We start from the raw sequence: 21,867 nt of genomic DNA, 5'->3' as shown, positions 1-21,867 counted from the left end.
AAAGTGCTGTACAGAAACCCAGCCTAAAACCCCAAACAGCAAGCAATGCAGGTGTAGAAGCACAGTGGCTAGGAAAAACTCCCTAGAAAGGCCAAAACCTAGGAAGAAACCTAGAGAGGAACCAGGCTATGTGGGGTGCCCAGTCCTCTTCTGGCTGTGCCGGGTGGAGATTATAACAGAAGATGGCCAAGATGTTCAAATGTTCATAAATGACCAGCATGGTCAAATAATAATAATCACAGGCAGAACAGTTGAAACTGGAGCAGCAGCAGCACGGCCAGGTGGACTGGGGACAGCAAGGAGTCATCATGTCAGGTAGTCCTGAGGCATGGTCCTAGGGCTCAGGTCCTCCGAGAGAGAGAAAGAGAAAATTAGAGAGAGCATACTTAAATTCACACAGGACACCGGATAGGGCAGGAGAAGTACTCCAGATATAACAAACTGACCCTAGCCCCCCGACACATAAACTACTGCAGCATAAATACTGGAGGCTGAGACAGGAGGGGTCAGGAGACACTGTGGCCTCATCCGAGGACACCCCCGGACAGGGCCAAACAGGAAGGATATAACCCCACCCACTTTGCCACAGCACAGCCCCCACACCACTAGAGGGATATCTTCAACCACCAACTTACCATCCTGAGACAAGGCCGAGTATAGCCCACAAAGATCTCCGCCACGGCACAACCCAAGGGGGGGCGCCAACCCAGACAGGAAGATCACATCAGTGACTCAACCCACTCAAGTGACGCACCCCTCCTAGGGACGGTATGAAAGAGCCCTAGTAAGCCAGTGACTCAGCCCCTGTAATAGGGTTAGAGGCAGAGAATCCCTGTGGAAAGAGGGGAACCGGCCAGGCAGAGACAGCAAGGGCGGTTCGTTGCTCCAGAGCCTTTCCATTCACCTTCACACTCCTGGGCCAGACTGCACTCAATCATATGACCCACTGAAGAGATGAGTCTTCAGTAAAGACTTAAAGGTTGAGACCGAGTTTGCGTCTCTCACATGGGTAGGCAGACCATTCCATAAAAATTGAGCTCTATAGGAGAAAGCCCTGCCTCCAGCTGTTTGCTTAAAAATTCTAGGGACAATTAGGAGGCCTGCGTCTTGTGACCGTAGCGTACGTGTAGGTATGTACGGCAGGACCAAATCAGAGAGATAGGTAGGAGCAAGCCCATGTAATGCTTTGTAGGTTAGCAGTAAAACCTTGAAATCCCTAAGACCCCTTTTACATCTATTTCTCCATAAATAAAAACCTTTACTTATGCCAAGTTTTTAAGCTAGATAATGGAAAGAAAAATGTATCTATGCCTTCATTTCCCAAAAATATAGACTCTTCGCTTTCATCTGACACCCAATTTGATATGCTCCTACGTACTTCACATGTTGGTGCGCGTGGGTTCTTTTCCATGGAAATGCCCTGGGCTCTCACTGGTCTTCAGCTTCTTTTACTAATCGTCCCTGAGCTCAGACAGTGGCCGGATTTAACACTCACTAGACTGGCAAAGCCCAGGGCAGAACTGTTAGGGCTTTGGAGCGTGTGTAGGGAATCCGTGAGTTACCATGTCACCATTTTTCCTTGATTCCAAGAGATAGTTATTACCCAATTTCTCAGTATTCCCCATAGCCATTACTTTACCATGCTGCGTCTAGTTCAATTACGTGCCCTTACATTTCTGAGAGGGTAAACTGGCCTTTAATTCTGCTTATATTACTTGGTTTTCCATCTCAGCTCCCAAACAACACTTGGTAGCTTTTGGAACAACAGAAATGATTGATGCCCCTCTCCCATCAACAGAGGCACAGCTATATCTATTAACTGCTACTTTACAACCGTTTCATAGTGAGCCTTTGTCGCCGTAGTGCCGATAGTATGTTCAGCAATGTGTGTCTTGAAAACCGGTATTGATGGTAGTTAACCTTCGTTGCTTTTTCTGTGTTCTCTCTTGACAGACACATACGCATAGCTTGTCAAACAGACACACACCCTGCATATCGAGCAGACAAATACACACACATACACACACACACACACAAACACACACACTATTTGAAAGACCGATTAACCAACACAGACCTCCACTTGTGATTACGGCCTTTGAGAAAACACAAAGGCTTTCGGGGGAAAAGAGCGGTGGTGATGCATTGTGGCCATTACTGAAATGATTAATTCCGTCTAAAAATCTATTGTGACGTAATTTATTTAGTTATTTACATTCATACAAAACATTCATGTCAAAAACAAGCATTCAGAAGTCGGGCGTTGTCTGTTCTGACAGTTTTCAGCATGTTCAGAAATACACATGATGTTTAAATTAATCTCACATTTAATACCAGTACCCACTTTTGACAGGAAATGTCAGATGTGTAGATTTGCTCGCTGGTGTCGTGTTAAAATGTGCTCCTTATTTCAGGTGCCACATCCGTGTTATTGACACCTTCGGGACAGAGCCGGCCTACAACCATGAGGACTACGCCACCCTGCACGGCTACAGGACCAACTGGGGCTACTGGAACCTCAACTCCAGACAGTACATGACCATGTTCCGTAAGTATACATCAATATGGGTTATCACTCATTAGTATTACAACACAATGGATGGTTGCAGAGACTATGATTAAAGGCCCAATCTGTAAGATTTCCTGGTCTCAGATTGTTGATTCAGTCTACAACAGTATTGGACGTAAACAACGTCATTATATTATAGCGATTCAGGGGGAGGAGTGCCAGGGTCCAAGGCAAAGCACCACCCATGAAACTTTCAGCAGATATTAGGTGTATTGGGAAGAGGGCTACAATTAAGACCTGAATATAGCCATGTGCTTGTTGGGGGCTCAATTATTATTTGCTTTTGGAAAATGGCATATTAAAAAGGTTAGTTCACTATTATTGGATGTCAAGTCCAAAACTACTTATGGGAAAGTTAGGAGGGAGTTAGGAGGGAGAGTTTGGAGGACATGGTGATGTGAGAGGTAGGAGGCCACAGTGATGGGAGAGTTAGGAGGCCAGAGTGATGGGGGAGTTAGGAGGCCAGAGTGATGGGAGAGTTAGGAGGCCAGAGTGATGGGAGAGTTAGGAGGCCAGAGTGATGTGAGAGTTAGGAGGCCACAGTGATGTGAGAGTTAGGAGGCCACAGTGATGTGAGAGTTAGGATGCCAGAGTGATGTGAGAGTTAGGAGGCCAGAGTGATGTGAGAGTTAGGAGGCCAGAGTGATGTGAGAGTTAGGAGGCCAGAGTGATGTGAGAGTTAGGAGGCCAGAGTGATGTGAGAGTTAGGAGGCCAGAGTGATGTGAGAGTTGGGAGGCCACAGTGGGACACAGTAGGATTCTACCATCATAGAGCCCTGGCCTTCACTATCTGACTGGCTCTGCTTTTCATAGCATGTCATTGAGCTAACAGAGCACTTGACTTTATCCACCCTCACCCACTCCATCCTCCACAGCACCACTTAGCATCGCTATATATTCTGCACCACCAGTACAGATGATCACTGATTTGTTGCTGAGCATTTTCCAGCAGAGACGGAAATGCAAACATCTAGTGTATTCAAGATTTTAAAAGGCTTCTAAAGTTTGTAATTTCCATTTAAAATGCCAGACTTGATTTGCCCTAACGAAAAATGTATCAACCCCTACAAAAAATGTCCATTCATTATAATCCACATTATAATGAACTTTTCCTGTTGCAGGATTATTTTCCTGCTGTAACAAACTGGCTCAAATTAAGATCCTACATCTGTACCTATCCACCTGGCTATAATGCACCCACAATAGATACCTGCAGAATCCACCTAGGTTTAACATACCACTTAACACAACAATGCCAGGACTTTAGCATACAGACAGCTTTTAGATTAGCCACACTTACAATACCTTTTTGAATTAGCATATTAGAATTAGACTGAGGCACAGGCCATATCAATATCAGTAGAACCTCTTCACATTTCACTGAGGATATTGTTAAGCTCACGTTCAAATGAGATGAAGGTATACACCTGTGTGTTTACTATCTCTTCTGTATCTGTCTCAATCTTTTCCCCTGTCACTCTCCCTTCCCCTCACTCTGCCCTTTCCCTCCTCCCTCTCTCTCACCCTCCTCTCCTCAGCCCACACTCCAGACAACTCGTTCATGGGCTTTGTGTCTGAGGAGCTGAACGACACCGAGAAGAGTAGCATCATGCAGAACAAGGTCAACAACATGGCTGTGGTTTACGGCAAGGAGGCCAGCATGTGGAAGGTAGGCAAAACACATTGTCGTGGAAATTTCCTGTATTACCAAATCATGAGAAAGCAAACCACACACAAGTCAGAGTTATCATAAAGTACATGTTTTATTATATGAGCTTCACCATAGCCCTGTGACTCTCAGATCAATTCAGTGTCATAAATTAATTCTCTGAGAGTGCTTACATATTGGCAACTGAGATCCTTTATAGCAAAGACACACATAGCCAGACAGCATTGGCTATAAATCATCGTTCAGTTTGGTCTCCTAAACTAAGTTCTTATCTCGTTCTTGGTACCACTTAGAACCAAAAACATTACCTCATCCAATGGCATATACAGTGCCTTGCGAAAGTATTCGGCCCCCTTGAACTTTGTGACCTTTTGCCACATTTCAGGCTTCAAACATAAAGATATAAAACTGTATTTTTTTGTGAAGAATCAACAACAAGTGGGACACAATCATGTAGTGGAACGACATTTATTGGATATTTCAAACTTTTTTAACAAATCAAAAACTGAAAAATTGGGCGTGCAAAATTATTCAGCCCCCTTAAGTGAATACTTTGTAGCTCCACCTTTTGCTGCGATTACAGCTGTAAGTCGCTTGGGGTATGTCTCTATCAGTTTTGCACATCGAGAGACTGACATTTTTCCCATTCCTCCTTGCAAAACAGCTCGAGCTCAGTGAGGTTGGATGGAGAGCATTTGTGAACAGCAGTTTTCAGTTCTTTCCACAGATTCTCGATTGGATTCAGGTCTGGACTTTGACTTGGCCATTCTAACACCTGGATATGTTTATTTTTGAACCATTCCATTGTAGATTTTGCTTTATGTTTTGGATCATTGCCTTGTTGGAAGACAAATCTCCGTCCCAGTCTCAGGTCTTTTGCAGACTCCATCAGGTTTTCTTCCAGAATGGTCCTGTATTTGGCTCCATCCATCTTCCCATCAATTTTAACCATCTTCCCTGTCCCTGCTGAAGAAAAGCAGGCCCAAACCATGATGCTGCCACCACCATGTTTGACAGTGGGGATGGTGTGTTCAGCTGTGTTGCTTTTACGCCAAACATAACGTTTTGCATTGTCGCCAAAAAGTTCAATTTTGGTTTCATCTGACCAGAGCACCTTCTTCCACATGTTTGGTGTGTCTCCCAGGTGGCTTGTGGCAAACTTTAAACAACACTTTTTATGGATATCTTTAAGAAATGTCTTTCTTCTTGCCACTCTTCCATAAAGGCCAGATTTGTGCAATATACGACTGATTGTTGTCCTATGGACAGAGTCTCCCACCTCAGCTGTAGATCTCTGCAGTTCATCCAGAGTGATCATGGGCCTCTTGGCTGCATCTCTAATCAGTCTTCTCCTTGTATGAGCTGAAAGTTTAGAGGGACGGCCAGGTCTTGGTAGATTTGCAGTGGTCTAATACTCCTTCCATTTCAATATTATCGCTTGCACAGTGCTCCTTGGGATGTTTAAAGCTTGGGAAATCTTTTTGTATCCAAATCCGGCTTTAAACTTCTTCACAACAGTATCTCGGACCTGCCTGGTGTGTTCCTTGTTCTTCATGATGCTCTCTGCGCTTTTGACGGACCTCTGAGACTATCACAGTGCAGGTGCATTTATACGGAGACTTGATTACACACAGGTGGATTGTATTTATCATCATTAGTCATTTAGGTCAACATTGGATCATTCAGAGATCCTCCCTGAACTTCTGGAGAGAGTTTGCTGCACTGAAAGTAAAGGGGCTGAATAATTTTGCACGCCCAATTTTTCAGTTTTTGATTTGTTAAAAAACGTTTGAAATATCCAATAAATGTCGTTCCACTTCATGATTGTGTCCCACTTGTTGTTGATTCTTCACAAAAAAATACAGTTTTATATCTTTATGTTTGAAGCCTGAAATGTGGCAAAAGGTCGCAAAGTTCAAGGGGGCCGAATACTTTCGCAAGGCACTGTAGCTTGCCCGTATGAAATGGGATAGTCCCAAAAGTGCCCACCTAGCGCTCCAGGCCGGCTCAAGCAAACACTTAACGTACTTAAAAGATTTCCAACACTATTTCAGTCCAGGTCTGCGTGCAGAGAGATAATTATCCCACTGACATTAGTTATACGTAGTCGGGTAAAGAGCCGGGGGGGGGGGGTGAAATCTTTTTAGATTTTGGTAGAGCAGTTCAAATTCCCTTCATGAATGAAGCATGTCTGATCTTTAATCTAGATCTGCTTTATGTCATCCAGCTCGTACCCGGAATATCCCTGTGCTCTTAGAATGAATACTTAGGCCTTCGGATTGATGTGGATTTGACGTTTCAAAACATATAGATGAGCTGGTTTAAGAAGCTAAGATTTCAAGTTGGCTTTTTCTATAGAAACAGATGGTGCCTTTCTCTAAGCAGTAGGAAGCAGATTGTTAAGTCAATATTTGTATCTGTTCTTGATTATGGTGATGTTATTTATCAAAGTGCAGCTGCTACTACTCTTAAACCTTTGGATGCCATCTACCATAGTGCCCTTCGGTTTGTTCCAGGCGACAGTTTTGATACTCATCACTGTATCCTGTGTCAAAAGGTTGGCTGGACTTCGCCAAAGACCCTTAGATCTATCTCTACATGACTCCCTTTTTCTTTCCAAGGCTATACTTTATAAGCTTTCGTCTTATCTAACTTTGCTGTTGAGGTACAGCCACCTGAGTTGCCTAATCCGTTCACAGGATTGGTTAACTCTTGAGGTTCCTAGTGTCTCCACCGAGCTAGATAAACCTGCTTTTAGTTTGAATGCACTGTATTGCTGGAACAAAATTCTGAAAACGTTTCATCTTGATGTTCTGGTGCCGTTCGGGCAATTTAAAGTATTGATTGGGGATTTATTTGTGGAGGAATGTAAATGTTTTTCTGTGATCGGTGATGTTTTATTTGTGCTTTGCGTGACTGAGTTTTTGCATTTTAATGTGTGACTACAGTATACTGCATATACAGTGGGGAGGACAAGTATTTGATACACTGCCAATTTTGCAGGTTTTCCTACTTACAAAGCATGTAGAGGTCTGTAATTTTTATCATAGGTACACTTCAACTGTGGGAGACGGAATGTGAAGTCCATAGATTAGGTACTAATGAATTTATTTCAATTGACTGATTTCCTTATTGCATGTTGCGTTTATATTTTTGTTCAATATATATATATACAGTACCCGTCATACCCGTCAATTTTTTAAACTATTTTCTACATTGTCGGATAATAGTGAAGACATCAAAACTATGAAATAACACACATGGAATCATGTAGTAACCAAAAAAGTGTTAGACAAACCTTGATGACAGCTTTGCACTCTCTTGGCATTCTTTCAACCAGCTTTCATGAGATAGTCACCTGGGATGCATTTCAAATAGCAGGTGTGCCTTGTTAAAAGTTAATGGAGACTCACAGTGTGAATCAGTTCTGTTGTGACAAGGTAGGGGTGGTATACAGAAGATAGCCCTATTTGGTAAAAGACCAAGTTCATATTATGGCGAGAACATCTCAAATAAGCCAAGAGAAACGACAGTCCATCATTACTTTAAGACACGAAGGTCAGTCAATGCGGAAACTGTGAAAGTTTCTTCAAGTGCAGTTGCAAAAAGCATCAAGCGCCATGATGAAACTGGCTCTCATGAGGACCGCCACAGGAAAGGAAGACCCAGAGTTACCAGCCTCTGAAATTGCAGCCCAAATATATGTGTGTGTGTGTGTGTGTGTGTGTGTGTGTGCCCGTGTGTTATTATATTATATTATATTGAACAAAAGTATAAATGCAACATGCAACAATTTCAACGAGTAACAATTTCAACGAGTTACAATTTCAACGAGTTACAATTTCAACGAGTTACAATTTCAACGAGTTACAATTTCAACGAGTTACAATTCATATCAGGAAGTCAGTCAATTGAAATACATATAAACATACAGTGCATTTACACACAATACCCCATAATGACAAAGCAAAAACAGGTTTTTAGACAGACCGTCCAATAGATACACGGAGACTCACAGACAGACTCAATATGGATGAGAAGCAGTACCATGTTAAATCAGCTCACTTCCATTTCCTACGGTCAAGAACAAGAGGTTAAATCAATATCAACTACTTGAGGGGCTACAATCTTATTCACATCCTCATCCACACTAAGTTACCACACCCCTCCTGAACACTCACACACTTATCACTCCCCCGGTATACACTACAGAGATGTAAAAAAAAAAAATAACAGCGCAGAGCTGTTAACTGCATAACAGACCAAACGATCGACATGCCATGTATCTACTATCTATAGAAGATATTACATTTGGCACACAGCCGCACGTGGATGCATTTAACGGAGTCCTAAAGCCTTCATTTGCAGCAACATTTCCTTTCAAAAGCAGCCTGGTTGCTCACAGTGCATATTCGATGAGGGAGAGACTCGAACTGGATTTCGTTTAAAGACCTGGCTTAGCTGTAACTTTGTTCCCCCTCCGCCTCTGTTGGCGTGCGGCAATTCCCGCGGATTTTCATTCAATGGTTTAGTCTTGCATCTCAAGGCGAGACAGAAGATATTTTAGAAACGGCGTGCGAACGTCGAGCAATTGCCGCTTTACAGGAACAGAAGGGGGGAAATGCAATACATGACAGATGGAGTTGAATATTTGTTTGTTCTTTCTCTTGTCTTTCCCCTCCTCGATTCTCTGTCCCCTTCCGCATTCTTCTCCCCTCTCTTCTTCGACACTTCTCTTCTCTCCTGTCCCCTCCTCTCTTCCTCCCGTGCGTCTCTCCATTGCATCTTGGTGGATGATATACTCTGCTGCAGCTCCAGGTAAGACTCTTCTCAGCCGAAACACACCGGCCCTGTTCCCTCTCACTTAAACCTCGGCTCATACATTCAGTCCACCGTTTCCTCCATGATCACACTCTCTATGAACACCCAATACAGACTCCTGGGGTTGTCAGTTTGACCTCGCATACAGCTGCTATCACAATGCCTTCCTTTGCCTTTTCTTTTATGCACGTTTCGTGTAGAGATAATGGTGAATTGACGAGACACGAGTGGTTTGAACAGTCCACCGCTGAGAGAGAGAGAGAGAGAGAGAAATATTATTGGACTGGGAAGCTGTGTGGTGCCACAGATGTCTTTCTGAATACTAGAGAGAGAGAGAGAGAGAGAGAGAGAGAGAGAGAGAGAGAGAGAGAGAGAGAGAGAGAGAGAGAGAGAGAGAGACAGAGAGAGAGAGAGAGAGAGAGAGAGAGAGAGAGAGAGAGAGAGAGAGAGAGAGAGAGAGAGAGAGAGAGAGAGAGAGAGAGAGAGAGAGAGAGAGAGAGAGAGCGAGATTATTGGACTGGGAAGCTGTGTGGTGCCACAGAGGTCTTTCTGAATACTAGAGAGAGAGAGGGAGAGAGAGAGAGAGAGAGAGAGAGATATTATTGGACTGGGAAGCTGTGTGGTGCCACAGATGTCTTTCTGAATACTGGGCGAGCGACTAGGACATCTGGTCCAATCCAAAATACTGGAGCGGACCCAGACTTCACGTGCCCATTTTATGAAGTAGTGGTTCTATCTTTCTCAACGCTATCGAAACTGTTGTTTTTTGGGGGGTTAACTTCTGCAGTCTCTCTTTCTGCTGCTTGAGGCAATTTGTCGAACAAATCGATAGTTCTTGCTTGCGCTATGTGGTATTGGGCTTAGTCGTATCATGGAGACATGAGTAGAGGAGAAGTGTGTGTTGAGTTTTAAGGGATAGTACTAGTATTGATTTCTGAAATGTTAACCTTGTGAGTCGGGCCTGTAAGGCAGGCCAAAGCCGTAAACAATATTGTGATGACTCCATCTCGTATTCCAATGGGCATAGGGGGTTTCTTGTGCTTTTTGCCTGGGATATCCTTGTCCTTATCCTTGTCTTGGCAACCAGCCTCCTCAAAAATTGAAATTGTGAGTATGGAGAGAGGAAGATAGAGTTTTGCAGAGGCCTGCAGGTGCTTTGTGTTTTTGGTGCCAGTATGTTCATTCCCCCCCCCCCCAATTAGTGGAATGGTATCAAGCACATTTTTTCCACGTGTTTGATGCCATTCCATTCGCCCACTTTGCAGCCATTATTATGAGCCGTCCTCCCCTCAGCAGCCTCCTCTGCTGTATGTTCACCCTGAAGAAGGTACAGTGATGCCGAAACGTTGGTTCACCAAATACATTACTGGGAGCTTGTATATAGAGTACACAATTATCTTTCTTCATTTGTATAGCCTACTCGCCATTTAGTCAGAACCTCCACCAACTTTTTGGGGTGTTTTTTTGGGCCGCCTTTAGTTATTATGCTCCTGGCTTCTGGAATTGCCTGCCAGAGAACCTGAGGGAGGCCCAAACTGTGGACGTAATTTAAAAGAGATCTTAAAACGGCTCTTTTTTTAGCTTTGCTTTTCCTTAGGGGGGGGGGGGGGGGTTTAGTAGTTTAGTTCTTGTCATTATTTTGTTTTGTATCTTACGTTTGTTGTGTAGTAAATATTTCAGCTTTCATTTTCATCGTTTTTTATTCGTTTGTGAAATACATTGCGTTGCGTTGCGTTCCATGTCTGAAATGTGCCGTACAAATGAAGCTTGATTTGGTCACTTTTTTGGGGGGGGGGTGTGCGCCAGCTCGTTATTACACTACCTCCAGGACAGACACACACTCCTCCTCACACACACCCGAGAGCCATGTCTCTTCCTCTTCTCTCGTTCTCTCTCGTTCTCTCTTTGCAGTCCCCCAACAGGCCATTTCCTGGCAAGACGTCCAGTTCACTTGAGTTGAAACCCAGTCAAACAAGCTTAAACCCACCACACAAAGTTCAGGATGACTTCTATTGTATAAATAAAACTTTCATCTTCCCCGAGTCCCGGCCGGTTTTCACACTCTCGTAACCCAACCTTGATCTATATGAACTGATTCCTGAGAATAGAGTCCAGGTTAGATAATTAGCATTTCTAATGTGGCACGGGCCTGGCCCAGTCAAGCCAGGTCAAGGATTAGCTAGCCTGGGCTAAGCCTGGGTTACATCCGTGTGTGAGCGTCTGGGTGTGTGTGGTTCTCTCTCTGTTTCATTGGCTCTAATTCATAGTGTCTGGTGCACTCAGAGCGTTGGCTAATCTCCTAATTGGCTGGGAAAATCCTCATAGGAAACCATCTATCGCAGCAGCCAACCAATTACAGCACAGCCTACAGGGCGAGCACACAATAGAACAGGGATACAGTAAGCTTCTTAAGAAGCTGCTTCCAGGAAGCAGGAAGTCAATAAGGAGACCTGGGCTGTGGTTGATTCACATTGAGGGGGTGAGGGGTTGTTTTGTTTTTCAGACGTGGAGGCTAGCTATGAAAGGGTGCCCATGCTTAAACACACACAGGTGAAGCGCATGGACACACACACACACACACACACACACACACACACACACACACACACACACACACACGAGTGCGCTCACACACACTCTCACACATCTCTCACCTCAAAATGCATCCCCTTTTATTGTCAACATCTTTGCACTTCTCTCACCCACACGAAAAACACAAAGCCTCCATATCGACTTAAGATGCGCTACTGGGTTTAAAGGTTGTGCCTCTCAGAAGAAAGATGTACTGTTGCTTCGACACATGAATGCACTGTATAGAATCAGCCAGAAAGCACATCTGTTATTGTGCGTAGATGTGGTTTGCTTGTATGCCACAATAGATATGTGTACTCCCTATTTATAATTATTCATTTCAATGTATGGGAATAATCTATTCATTTCAATGTATGGGCATAATCTATTCATTTCAATGTATGGGCATAATCTACTCATTTCAATGTATGGGCATAATCTATTCATTTCAATGTATGGGCATAATCTATTCATTTCAATGTATGGGCATAATCTATTCATTTCAATGTACGGGCATAATCTATTCATTTCAAAGTATGGGCATAATCTATTCATTTCAATGTATGGGCATAATCTATTCATTTCAATGTATGGGCATAATCTATTCATTTCAATGTATGGGCATAATCTATCCATTTCAATGTATGGGCATAATCTATTCATTTCAATGTATGGGCATAATCTATTCATTTCAAAGTATGGGCATAATCTATTCATTTCAATGTACGGGCATAATCTATTCATTTCAATGTATGGGCACAATCTATTCATTTCAATGTATGGGCACAATCTATTCATTTCAATGTATGGGCACAATCTGTTCATTTCAATGTATGGGCACAATCTATTCATTTCAATGTATGGGCACAATCTATTCATTTCAATGTATGGGCACAATCTATTCATTTCAATGTATGGGCACAATCTATTCATTTCAATGTATGGGCATAATCTATTCATTTCAATGTATGGGCATAATCTATTCATTTCAATGTATGGGCATAATCTATTCATTTCAATGTATGGGCACAATCTGTTCATTTCAATGTATGGGCACAATCTGTTCATTTCAATGTATGGGCACAATCTATTCATTTCAATGTATGGGCATAATCTATTCATTTCAATGTATGGGCACAATCTATTCATTTCAATGTATGGGCATAATCTATTCATTTCAATGTATGGGCACAATCTATTCATTTCAATGTATGGGCACAATCTGTTCATTTCAATGTATGGGCATAATCTGTTCATTTCAATGTATGGGCATAATCTATTCATTTCAATGTATGGGCACAATCTATTCATTTCAATGTACAGGCAGGCTTGCTGTTTTACAGTCTTTACTCCTACAGCCCCATTACTGCATGATGGAACGGTGGGACTATGAAGACACACACGTTCATACTATTATTATTATTTATTTTGTATTATTGGTTGTATATTGTTGTATATGAAATGGGTGTGACTGTCCTTGTCCATCAGTGTATCAGTGTTTTGTTACTTGTCATGTTTTGTGTTTTTGTGGACCCCAGGAAAAGTAGCTGATGCTTCAGCAAAAGCCAATGGGCGTCCGAATAAACCACTGAATGAACCAATCAGATAGGTAGAGACGTGTGAGAGCTCCACAGATAGGTCAGGGAGAGGGATGTCATAGCAGCCAGTAAGGAGATGAGTGCAACCGGCTGTCACAGGCTGGCTAATGCTGTGCTCTGCTGCTGCCCCCTGGGTGCCTGGGGTGGTACTGGCAGTCTGCCAGTATTTTTTCCCCTGCGTCCCTACATGGACGCCTCGCTCCTCGCTCTCTGGCGCCGGGAAGAGACGCTCGGGGCCAAATGTGTGTGAGAAGATAGAGAGGGATTGAGAGAAAGGGTGTGTGTGTGTGCACACGTGTGCAGGAAACCATGCCAGATCCCTAGCACTTCCCCTCATTCATATTGACGGCCCACGGCAGTGCGGCACTGTGTGTCTCTTTGGGTTTTCTAAAGGGGTCTGTCACATTAAATGCCCTGCGCTCACTAACAGGCAATGGCTCTGCCTCGCTCTGTGTGAAGATGCTAACGTTCACACAGCACACACACACACACTCCCTCAGTGAATTCACAACCACTCATACACACACACTTAAACAGTCATAGTGCATTATCACGCGTACACACACCCTAACACACACGCCATTTATATGCACACTCATAAACAACCACACACACAGCCATTAACGCATCACCTCTAATCACATCATTCTCTCTGTCTCTCCTTCCCTCTCCAGCTCTCCCCTCCCTCCTTCCCTCTCCATCTCTCTCTACCTCCTTCCCCCTCATCTCCCTCCTTCCTTCCCTCTCCATCTCTCCCTCCCTCCTTACCTCTCATCTCCCTCCTTCCCTCTCATCTCCCTCCTTCCCTCTCCATCTCTCCCTCACTCCTTACCTCTCCCCTCCCTCCTTCCCTCTCCATCTCTCTCTACTTCCTTCCCTCTCATCTCCCTCCTTTCTTCCCTCTCATCTCCCTCCTTCCTTCCCTCTCCATCTCTCTCTCCTTCCTTCCCTCTCCATCTCTTCCTCCTTACCTCTCATCTCCCTCCTTCCTTCCCTCTCCATCTCTCCCTCCCTCCTTACGTCTCATCTCCCTCCTTCCCTCTCATCTCCCTCCTTCCCTCATCTCTCCCTCCCTCCTTCCCTCTCATCTCCCTCCTTCCTTCCCTCTCCATCTCTCTCTACCTCCTTCCCTCTCATCTCCCTCCTTCCTTCCCTCTCCATCTCTCCCTCCCTCCTTACCTCTCATCTCCCTCCTTCCCTCATCTCTCGCTCCCTCCTTACCTCTCATCTCCCTCCTTCCTTCCCTCTCCATCTCTCCCTCCCTCCTTACCTCTCATCTCCCTCCTTCCTTCCCTCCATCTCTCTCTCCTTCCTTCCCTCTCCATCTCTCACTCCTTCCTTTGCTCTCCATCTCTACCACCTTCATTCTCTCTCCATCTCTCCTTCCCTCTCTGTCTCTCGCTCCCTCCGTCTCTCCCCCTCCCCCTCTCCCATCCGCACGTGCTCCTCCACTTTCTCCCTCAAACTCAACCCTCTCACTCTCTCCCTTTCCTTTCTCACCCACTCATGACTTTTTCCACCGTCCCACTTCCTCTCCTCGCTCACCAACTCCCCATTCACTTTCTTACATTCTCTCTCTCTCTCTCTTCCCTCCTCCTTGCCTATCAGCAGGGTAAGGAGGGTTTCCTCCAGATCCTCCACAGGTACATGGAGGTCCACGGGACGGTGTACTACGAGACCCAGCGCCCCCCCGAGGTGCCTGCCTACGTCAAGAACCACGGCCTGCTGCCCCAGCACGAGCTGCAGACGCTGCTCCGCAAGGCCAAGGTACTGGAACACACACACACACACAAGATGATACACAACATACGCAAGAGGTAGCACACTACAGACGTGGGATCTTAATTGGATCACCCTGTTGCAGGATAACTTTCCTGCAATGCAGGAAATGTAAGTGTATTCAAGGTTTAAAAAGGCTTCTTAAGTTTGTAATTTTGTAACTTGATTTTGTAACTTTTGTAATTTTGTAACAGACCTGATTTTCAGTTACGGGGAATGTATCAACCCATACAAACAATGTCCATTCCTTATAATCCTCATAATAATGCATATTTCCTGTTGCAGCAAACTGGCTCAAATTAAGATCCTAGATCTGTACGTGCGCAAACACATTCAGGCACTATGCATGCACACATAATACACACACACAACACACACACACTAGTTCCACACACACTACTGTTGCACCAGCACTAACTACAACAGCATCCATGCAAGGCCAACACACAGTTACCTTCCAGTCCCTGGTATATCTGTAAATGGCAGCATTTTCAATTGACAAGCATTAATAAAATAACTGATGGTTATCCTAATTGGTATCATCTTCGTCTCCTCCACCAGCTCTTCATTGGGTTTGGTTTCCCCTACGAAGGGCCCGCCCCTCTGGAGGCCATAGCCAATGGGTGCATCTACCTGCAGCCCAAGTTCCACCCACCCCACAGCTCGCTCAATCACGAGTTCTTCAGAGGCAAGCCAACGTCTCGAGAGGTGAGCTCCCATTGGTCAACACCGTATCTAGTACTGTACCACTCTTCAGTTGAAAATGAACTACCAACATTCCCGATTGTACACCAAATGTGCCACTTATACATCACAGAATATTGCTTTAAACTGGAATATTCTACTAATTCTTTACTCCACCCCTCTCAGGTGTCGTCCCAGCACCCGTACGCAGAGCAGTACATTGGGCGGCCCCACGTCATGACAGTAGACTACAACAACTCCCAGGAGTTTGACTCTGCCATCAGAGAGATCATGAGTACCAAGGTACAGTTATTTCATGTATTTCTTGACTCATTGGTTTCTTTGGCAGTGACCAAACACACTATGTTCCACCAGAGAAGGATTGTCGAGTCTGACGAGCCCGCCGCGAACAATATATTGCTTTCTCGGGAACAGGCCCAGATCCCCGTAATTTGTGTGAAGACGAGGGGGAGAAATAGGGGCCAAAGGGCGGGCTGCCTTCTGAGAATTCGTAGGCGATCGAATAAACCCCCACTTCCTTCCATTCTGCTAGAAAACGTGCAATCTTTGGAGAATAAAATCGATGACCTACGCGCAAGATTAAACTACCAACGGGACATTCAAAACTCTAATATCTTATGCTTCACGAAGTCGTGGCTGAATGACGACACTATCAACATACCGCTGGCTGGTTATACGCTGTAACGGCAGGATAGAACAACGGTGTCTGGTAAGACAAAAAGCAGCTGACTATGTATTTTTGTAAATAACAGCTGGTGCACAAGCTATTGCTCGCCTGAGGGAGAGTATCTCATGATAAGCAGTAGACCACACTATCTACCGAAAGAGTTTTCATCTGTATTTTTCATAGCTGTTTACATACCCCCACAGTCAGAGGCTGGTACTAAAACAGCATTGATTGAGCTGTATTCCGCCATAAGCAAACAAGAAAACACTCACCCAGATGCGGCGCTCATAGAAGCCGGGGACTTTAATGCAGGGAAACTTAAATCCGCTTTACCAAATTTCTATCAGCATGTCACATGTTCAACCAGAGGGGAAAAAAACTCTGGACCACATTTACTCCACACACAGAGACGCATACAAAGCTCTCCCTAGCCCTCCATTTGGCAAATCTGACCATATTCTATCCTCCTGATTCCTGCTTACAAGCAAAAATTAAAGCAGTGACTAGATCAATAAAAAAGTGGTCAGATGAAGCAGATGCTAAGCTACAGGACTGTTTTGCTAGCACAGACTGGAATATGTTCCGTGATTCCTCCGATGGCATTGAAGAGTACACCACATCAGTCACTGGCTTCATCAATAAGTGCATCGATGACGTCGTCCCCACAGTGACCGTACGTACTGTACATACCCCAACCAGAAGCCATGGATTACAGGCAATATCCGCACTGAGCTAAAGGCTAGAGCTGTAGCTTTCAAGGAGTGGGACTCTAACCCGGAAGCTTATAACGAATCCCGCTATGCCCACCAACGAAACATCAAACAGACAAAGCATCAATACAGGACTAAGATAGAATCGTACGACACCGGCTCTGATGCTCGTTGGATGTGGCAGGGCTTGCAAACCATTACAGACTTCAAATTAAAGCAAAGCCAAGAGCTGCCCAATGACACGAGCCTACCAGACGAGCTCAACTACTTCTATGCTCGCTTCGAGGCAAATAACACTGAGACATGCATGAGAGCACCAGCTGTTCCGGAAGACTGTGTGATCACGCTCTCCGCAGCCGATGTGACTAAGTCCTTTAAACAGGTCAGCATTCACAAGGTCACAGGACCAGACAGATTACCAGAATGTGTACTGCAAGCATGTGCTGACCAACTGGCAAGTATCTTCACTGACATTTTTAACCTCTCCCTGTCTGAATCTGTAATACCAACACGTTTTAAGCAGACCACTCTAGTGCCTGTTCCCAAGAACACTAAGGTAACATGCCTAAATGACTACCAACCTGTAGAACTCACGTCTGTAGTCATGAAGTGCTTTGAAAGGCTGATCATGGCTCACAGCAACACCATTATCCCAGAAACCCTAGACCCACTCTAATTTGCATACCGCCCCAACAGATCCACAGATGATGCAATCTCTATTGCACTCCACACTTTTCCCACCTGGACAAAAGGAAAACCTATATGAGAATGCTGTTCATTGACTACAGCTCAGCGTTCAACTCCATAGTGCCCTCCAAACACATCACTAAGCTAAGGACCCTGGGACTAAACACCTCCCTCTGCAACTGGATCCTGGACTTCCTGACGGGCTGCCCCCAGGTGGTAAGGGTAGGTAACAACACATCCGCCACGCTGATCCTCAACACAGGGGCCCCTCAGGGGTGCGTGCTCAGCCCCATCCTGTACTCCCTGTTCACTCATGACTGCACGGCCAGGCACAACTCTAACACCATCATTATGTTTGCCGATGACACAACAGTGGCCTGATCACTGACAACGACGAGACAGCCTATAGGGAGGAGGTCAGAGACCTGGCCGTGTGGTGCCAGGACAACAACCTCTCCCTCAACGGGATCAAGACAAAGGAGATAGTTGTGTACTACAGGAAAAAGAGGACAGACGCCCCCATTCTTATCAACAGGGCTGTAGTGGAGCAGGTTGAGAGTTTCAAGTCTCTTGGTGTCCACATCACCAACAAACTAACATGGTCCAAGCACACCATGACAGTCTTGAAGAGGGCACAACTAAACCTATTCCCCCTCAGGACACTGAAAAGATTTGGCATGGGTCCTCAGATCCTCAAAAGGTTCTACAGCTGCATCATTGAGAGCATCCTGACGGGTTGCATCACTGCCTGGTATGGCAACTGGGCCGTTCGCACTACATAGGGTAGAGCGAACGGTTCCAGGACATCACTGGGGCCAAGCGTCCTGCCATCCAGGACCTCTATACTAGAGGAAGGCCCTAAAAATTGTCAAAGACTCCAGGCACCCTAGTCAAAGACTGTTCTCTCCGCTACCGCACGGCAAGCGGTACCGGAGTGCCAAATCCATGTCCAAGAGGCTTCTAAACAGCTTCTACCCCCAAGCCATAAGATTCCTGAACACCTAATCAAATGGCTACCCAGACTATTTGCATTGCCTCCCCCCCCACCCCTATTTTACACCGCTCCTACTCTATGTTGTTATCATCTATGCATAGTCACTTTAATAACCCTACCTACATATACATATTACCTCAACTAACTGGTGCCCCCGCACACTGTTTATAGTCTCGCCATTGTTATTTTACTTCTGCTCTTTAGTTACTTGTTACTTTTATTTCTTATTCTTATCTGTATTTATTTTAAACTGTATTGTTGGTTTGGGGCTCGTAAGTATGCATTTCATGTGCATGTGACTAATACGATTTGATTTGATTTTGATTTGATACTGATCGGGAGACGCTGCTTTTTTAAATGACGTTTCAGCTCGCTCCATCCAGGAAATACTGTGCACTTGAAATGCACCTCCGAAAGCTCCATATGGACAAGAGCTAGCTGCAATGATTTAACCTAGGACAGTGGTGTATGCTATGCTAGCATTGGGAAACAGTGTGTCCACAGCCAAGGAGTAATTAGCAGTAAATGTGGACTAATGGGAACCTGCAGTCAGCTTGAGGCTACAGGGAGTGTGAGAGGTTGAGCAAGAGGTCAAACAGGCCGATTAAAATGCCTCTATAAGGCTGTGTTGTTTGTGTGTGTGTCTCTAAATGTGTGTGTGTTCTCCACTCTCCTGCTGTCTGCTGTGTCTTGTCAGACGTGCCGTAGCTCAGTGCCCCTCCGCTTACTCTCTGCCTGCCTGCCTGCCTGCCTGCCTGCCTGTCTGCCTGTCTGCCTGCCTGCCTGCCTGCCTGTCTGTCTGTCTGTCTGTCCGTCCGTCCGTCCAGTGATAGGTGGCTGATGGGCCACTTCACCCCTTTCTGGAGACTGCACACTCCCCCTGTTTGTCTGTGGGCTGGCTCTCTGACCAGAGCGGCTCCACATGCTCAGCCATGCAGACCAAGCAATTTCTTCTGGCTGACACTTCTTCATGTTCACATAAATCCCTATCCATTTCTCTTTCTATGTCTCTCTCTCGCTCGGTCTCTCTCTCTCGCTCTCTCTATGTTCCCCCTTTCTCATTCTGTCCATCCCACTGACCTGTTGTTTTCATATTTATCCCTCTTTAATAAATGGGAGGCAGTGAGGGAGGAAGGGAGGAAAGGAGAGAGGGAGGGAGGTGGAGACTGTGCCTCGCTCTGCTTTATGTTTTGATCAGATTTGTGACGTGTAACTTTTTTTCATAAATCCTCTCTACAGGTTTGCTTTTCTTTATTTGAAATGGGAAAAGTCAGATTTCACATGCAGTTAAACATGTTGTATTAAAAGATGATTTACTGAGTGATGCATCGTTTACAAGTGAGATTTGGAACATTAGACACGTGATCTACTGTTGAAACTGGAGGGAATACATTATTAACATGTGGTGTGTACTTTCAGGCTCCACGTCTTCCTAATGGAAAAGTTGGACATAACTATTTGTGCTTAATCAAAAATGTGTTTCCTTGAAATATTACGACGTATTATCAGAGACACTTGGTTCCAAAGGGACATCCAGTTAAGTAATACTGTATCCAGTCGCTCGTGCTAAGAAGAAAACACACAATCCTGGTATTATAGTAATAATCATTTTTATTTTATTTAACCTTTTATTTAACTAGGCAAACCAGTAAAGAACAAATTCTTAATGACATTGACGGCCTACCGAAAGGCAAAAGGCCTCCTGCGGGGACGGGGGCTGGGATTAAACATTCAAAATAAAGAAAAGGGCAAAACAAACACGACATGAAGAGAGATTTAAGACAACAACATAGCAAGGCAGCAACACATGACAACACAGCATGGTGGCAACATAACATCAACATGGTAGCAACACAACATGGTAGTAGCACAAAACATGGTACCAACATTATTGGGCACAGACAACAGCACAAAGGGCAAGAAGGTAGAGAAAACAATACATCACATAAAGCAGCCACAACTGCCAGTAAGAGTGTCCAAGAGATTGAGATAAAAGTGTCCAGTTTGAGTGTTTGTTGCAGCTCGTTCCAGTCGCTAGCTGCTGTGAACTGAAAAGAGGAGCGACCCAGGGATGTGTGTGCTTTGGGGACCTTTAACAGAATGTGACTGGCAGAATGGGTGTTGTATGTGGAGGATGAGGGCTGCAGTAGATATCTTAGACAGGGGGAGTGAGGCCTAAGAGGGTTTTATAAATAAGCATCAACCAGTGGGTCTTGTGACTGGTCTACAGAGATGACCAGTTTACAGAAGAGTATAGAGTGCAGTGATGTGTCCTATAAGGAGCATTGGTGGCAAATCTGATGGCAGAATGGTAAAGAACATCTAGCCGCTCGAGAGTACCCTTACCTGCCGATCTATAAATTATGTCTCTGTAATCTAGCATGTGAAGGATGGTCATCTGAATCAGGGTTAGTTTGGCAGCTGGGGTGAAAGAGGAGAGATTACATTAGAGGAAACCAAGCCTAGATTTAACTTTAGCCTGCAGCTTTGATATGTGCTGAGAGAAGGACAGTGTACCGTCTAGCCATACTCCCAAGTACTTGTAGAGGTGACTACCTCAAGCTTTAAACCCTCAGAGGTAGAAATCACACCTGTGGGGAGAGGGGCATTCTTCTTACCAAACCACGTTGACCTTTGTTTTGGAGGTGTTCAGAACAAGGTTAAGGGCAGAGAAAGCTTCTTGCACACTAAGAAAGCTTTGTTGTTGAGCATTTAACACAAAATCCGGGGAGCGGCCAGCTGAGTATAAGACTGTATCATCTGCAAATAAATGGATGAGAGAGCTTCCTACTGCCTGAGCTATGTTGTTGATGTAAATTGAGAAGAGCGTGGGGCCTAGGATCGAGCCTTGGTGTACTCCCTTGGTGACAGGCAGTGGCTGAGACAGCAGATTTTCTGACTTTATACACTGCACTCTTTGAGAGAGGTAGTTGCAAACCAGGCCAAAGACTCCTCAGAGACACCAATACTCCTTAGCCGGCCCACAAGAATGGAATGGTCTACCGTATCCGAAGCTTTGGCCAAGTCAATAAAAATAGCTAAATACTTCAACCAACTGAGCAGTCAACTGGGTAGAATTGGCTATTTATTGCAATTA

General features: G+C 44.8%; 1 protein-coding gene across 1 annotated transcript in view; it reads left to right on the top strand.

Moving 5' to 3' along the window:
• Nucleotides 1-21,867, top strand: part of LOC110485942 (alpha-1,6-mannosylglycoprotein 6-beta-N-acetylglucosaminyltransferase B) — a 170,811-nt gene that overhangs the window by 144,720 nt on the left and 4,224 nt on the right. Inside the window, exons 10-15 of the mRNA XM_036940613.2 lie at nt 2,415-2,548; nt 4,108-4,238; nt 9,051-9,056; nt 14,837-14,995; nt 15,569-15,715; nt 15,878-15,994. Of these exons, the coding sequence (XP_036796508.2) occupies nt 2,415-2,548; nt 4,108-4,238; nt 9,051-9,056; nt 14,837-14,995; nt 15,569-15,715; nt 15,878-15,994 (694 nt within the window). The remainder of the gene's footprint in view (nt 1-2,414; nt 2,549-4,107; nt 4,239-9,050; nt 9,057-14,836; nt 14,996-15,568; nt 15,716-15,877; nt 15,995-21,867) is intronic.

The sequence above is a fragment of the Oncorhynchus mykiss genome, chromosome 13, assembly GCF_057628025.1.
Source record: "Oncorhynchus mykiss isolate SJ-2025 chromosome 13, ASM5762802v1, whole genome shotgun sequence".
NCBI lineage: Eukaryota > Metazoa > Chordata > Actinopteri > Salmoniformes > Salmonidae > Oncorhynchus > Oncorhynchus mykiss.
Note: the sequence above shows the minus strand (reverse complement) of the source record. Positions and strands in the feature narration are given on the sequence as shown.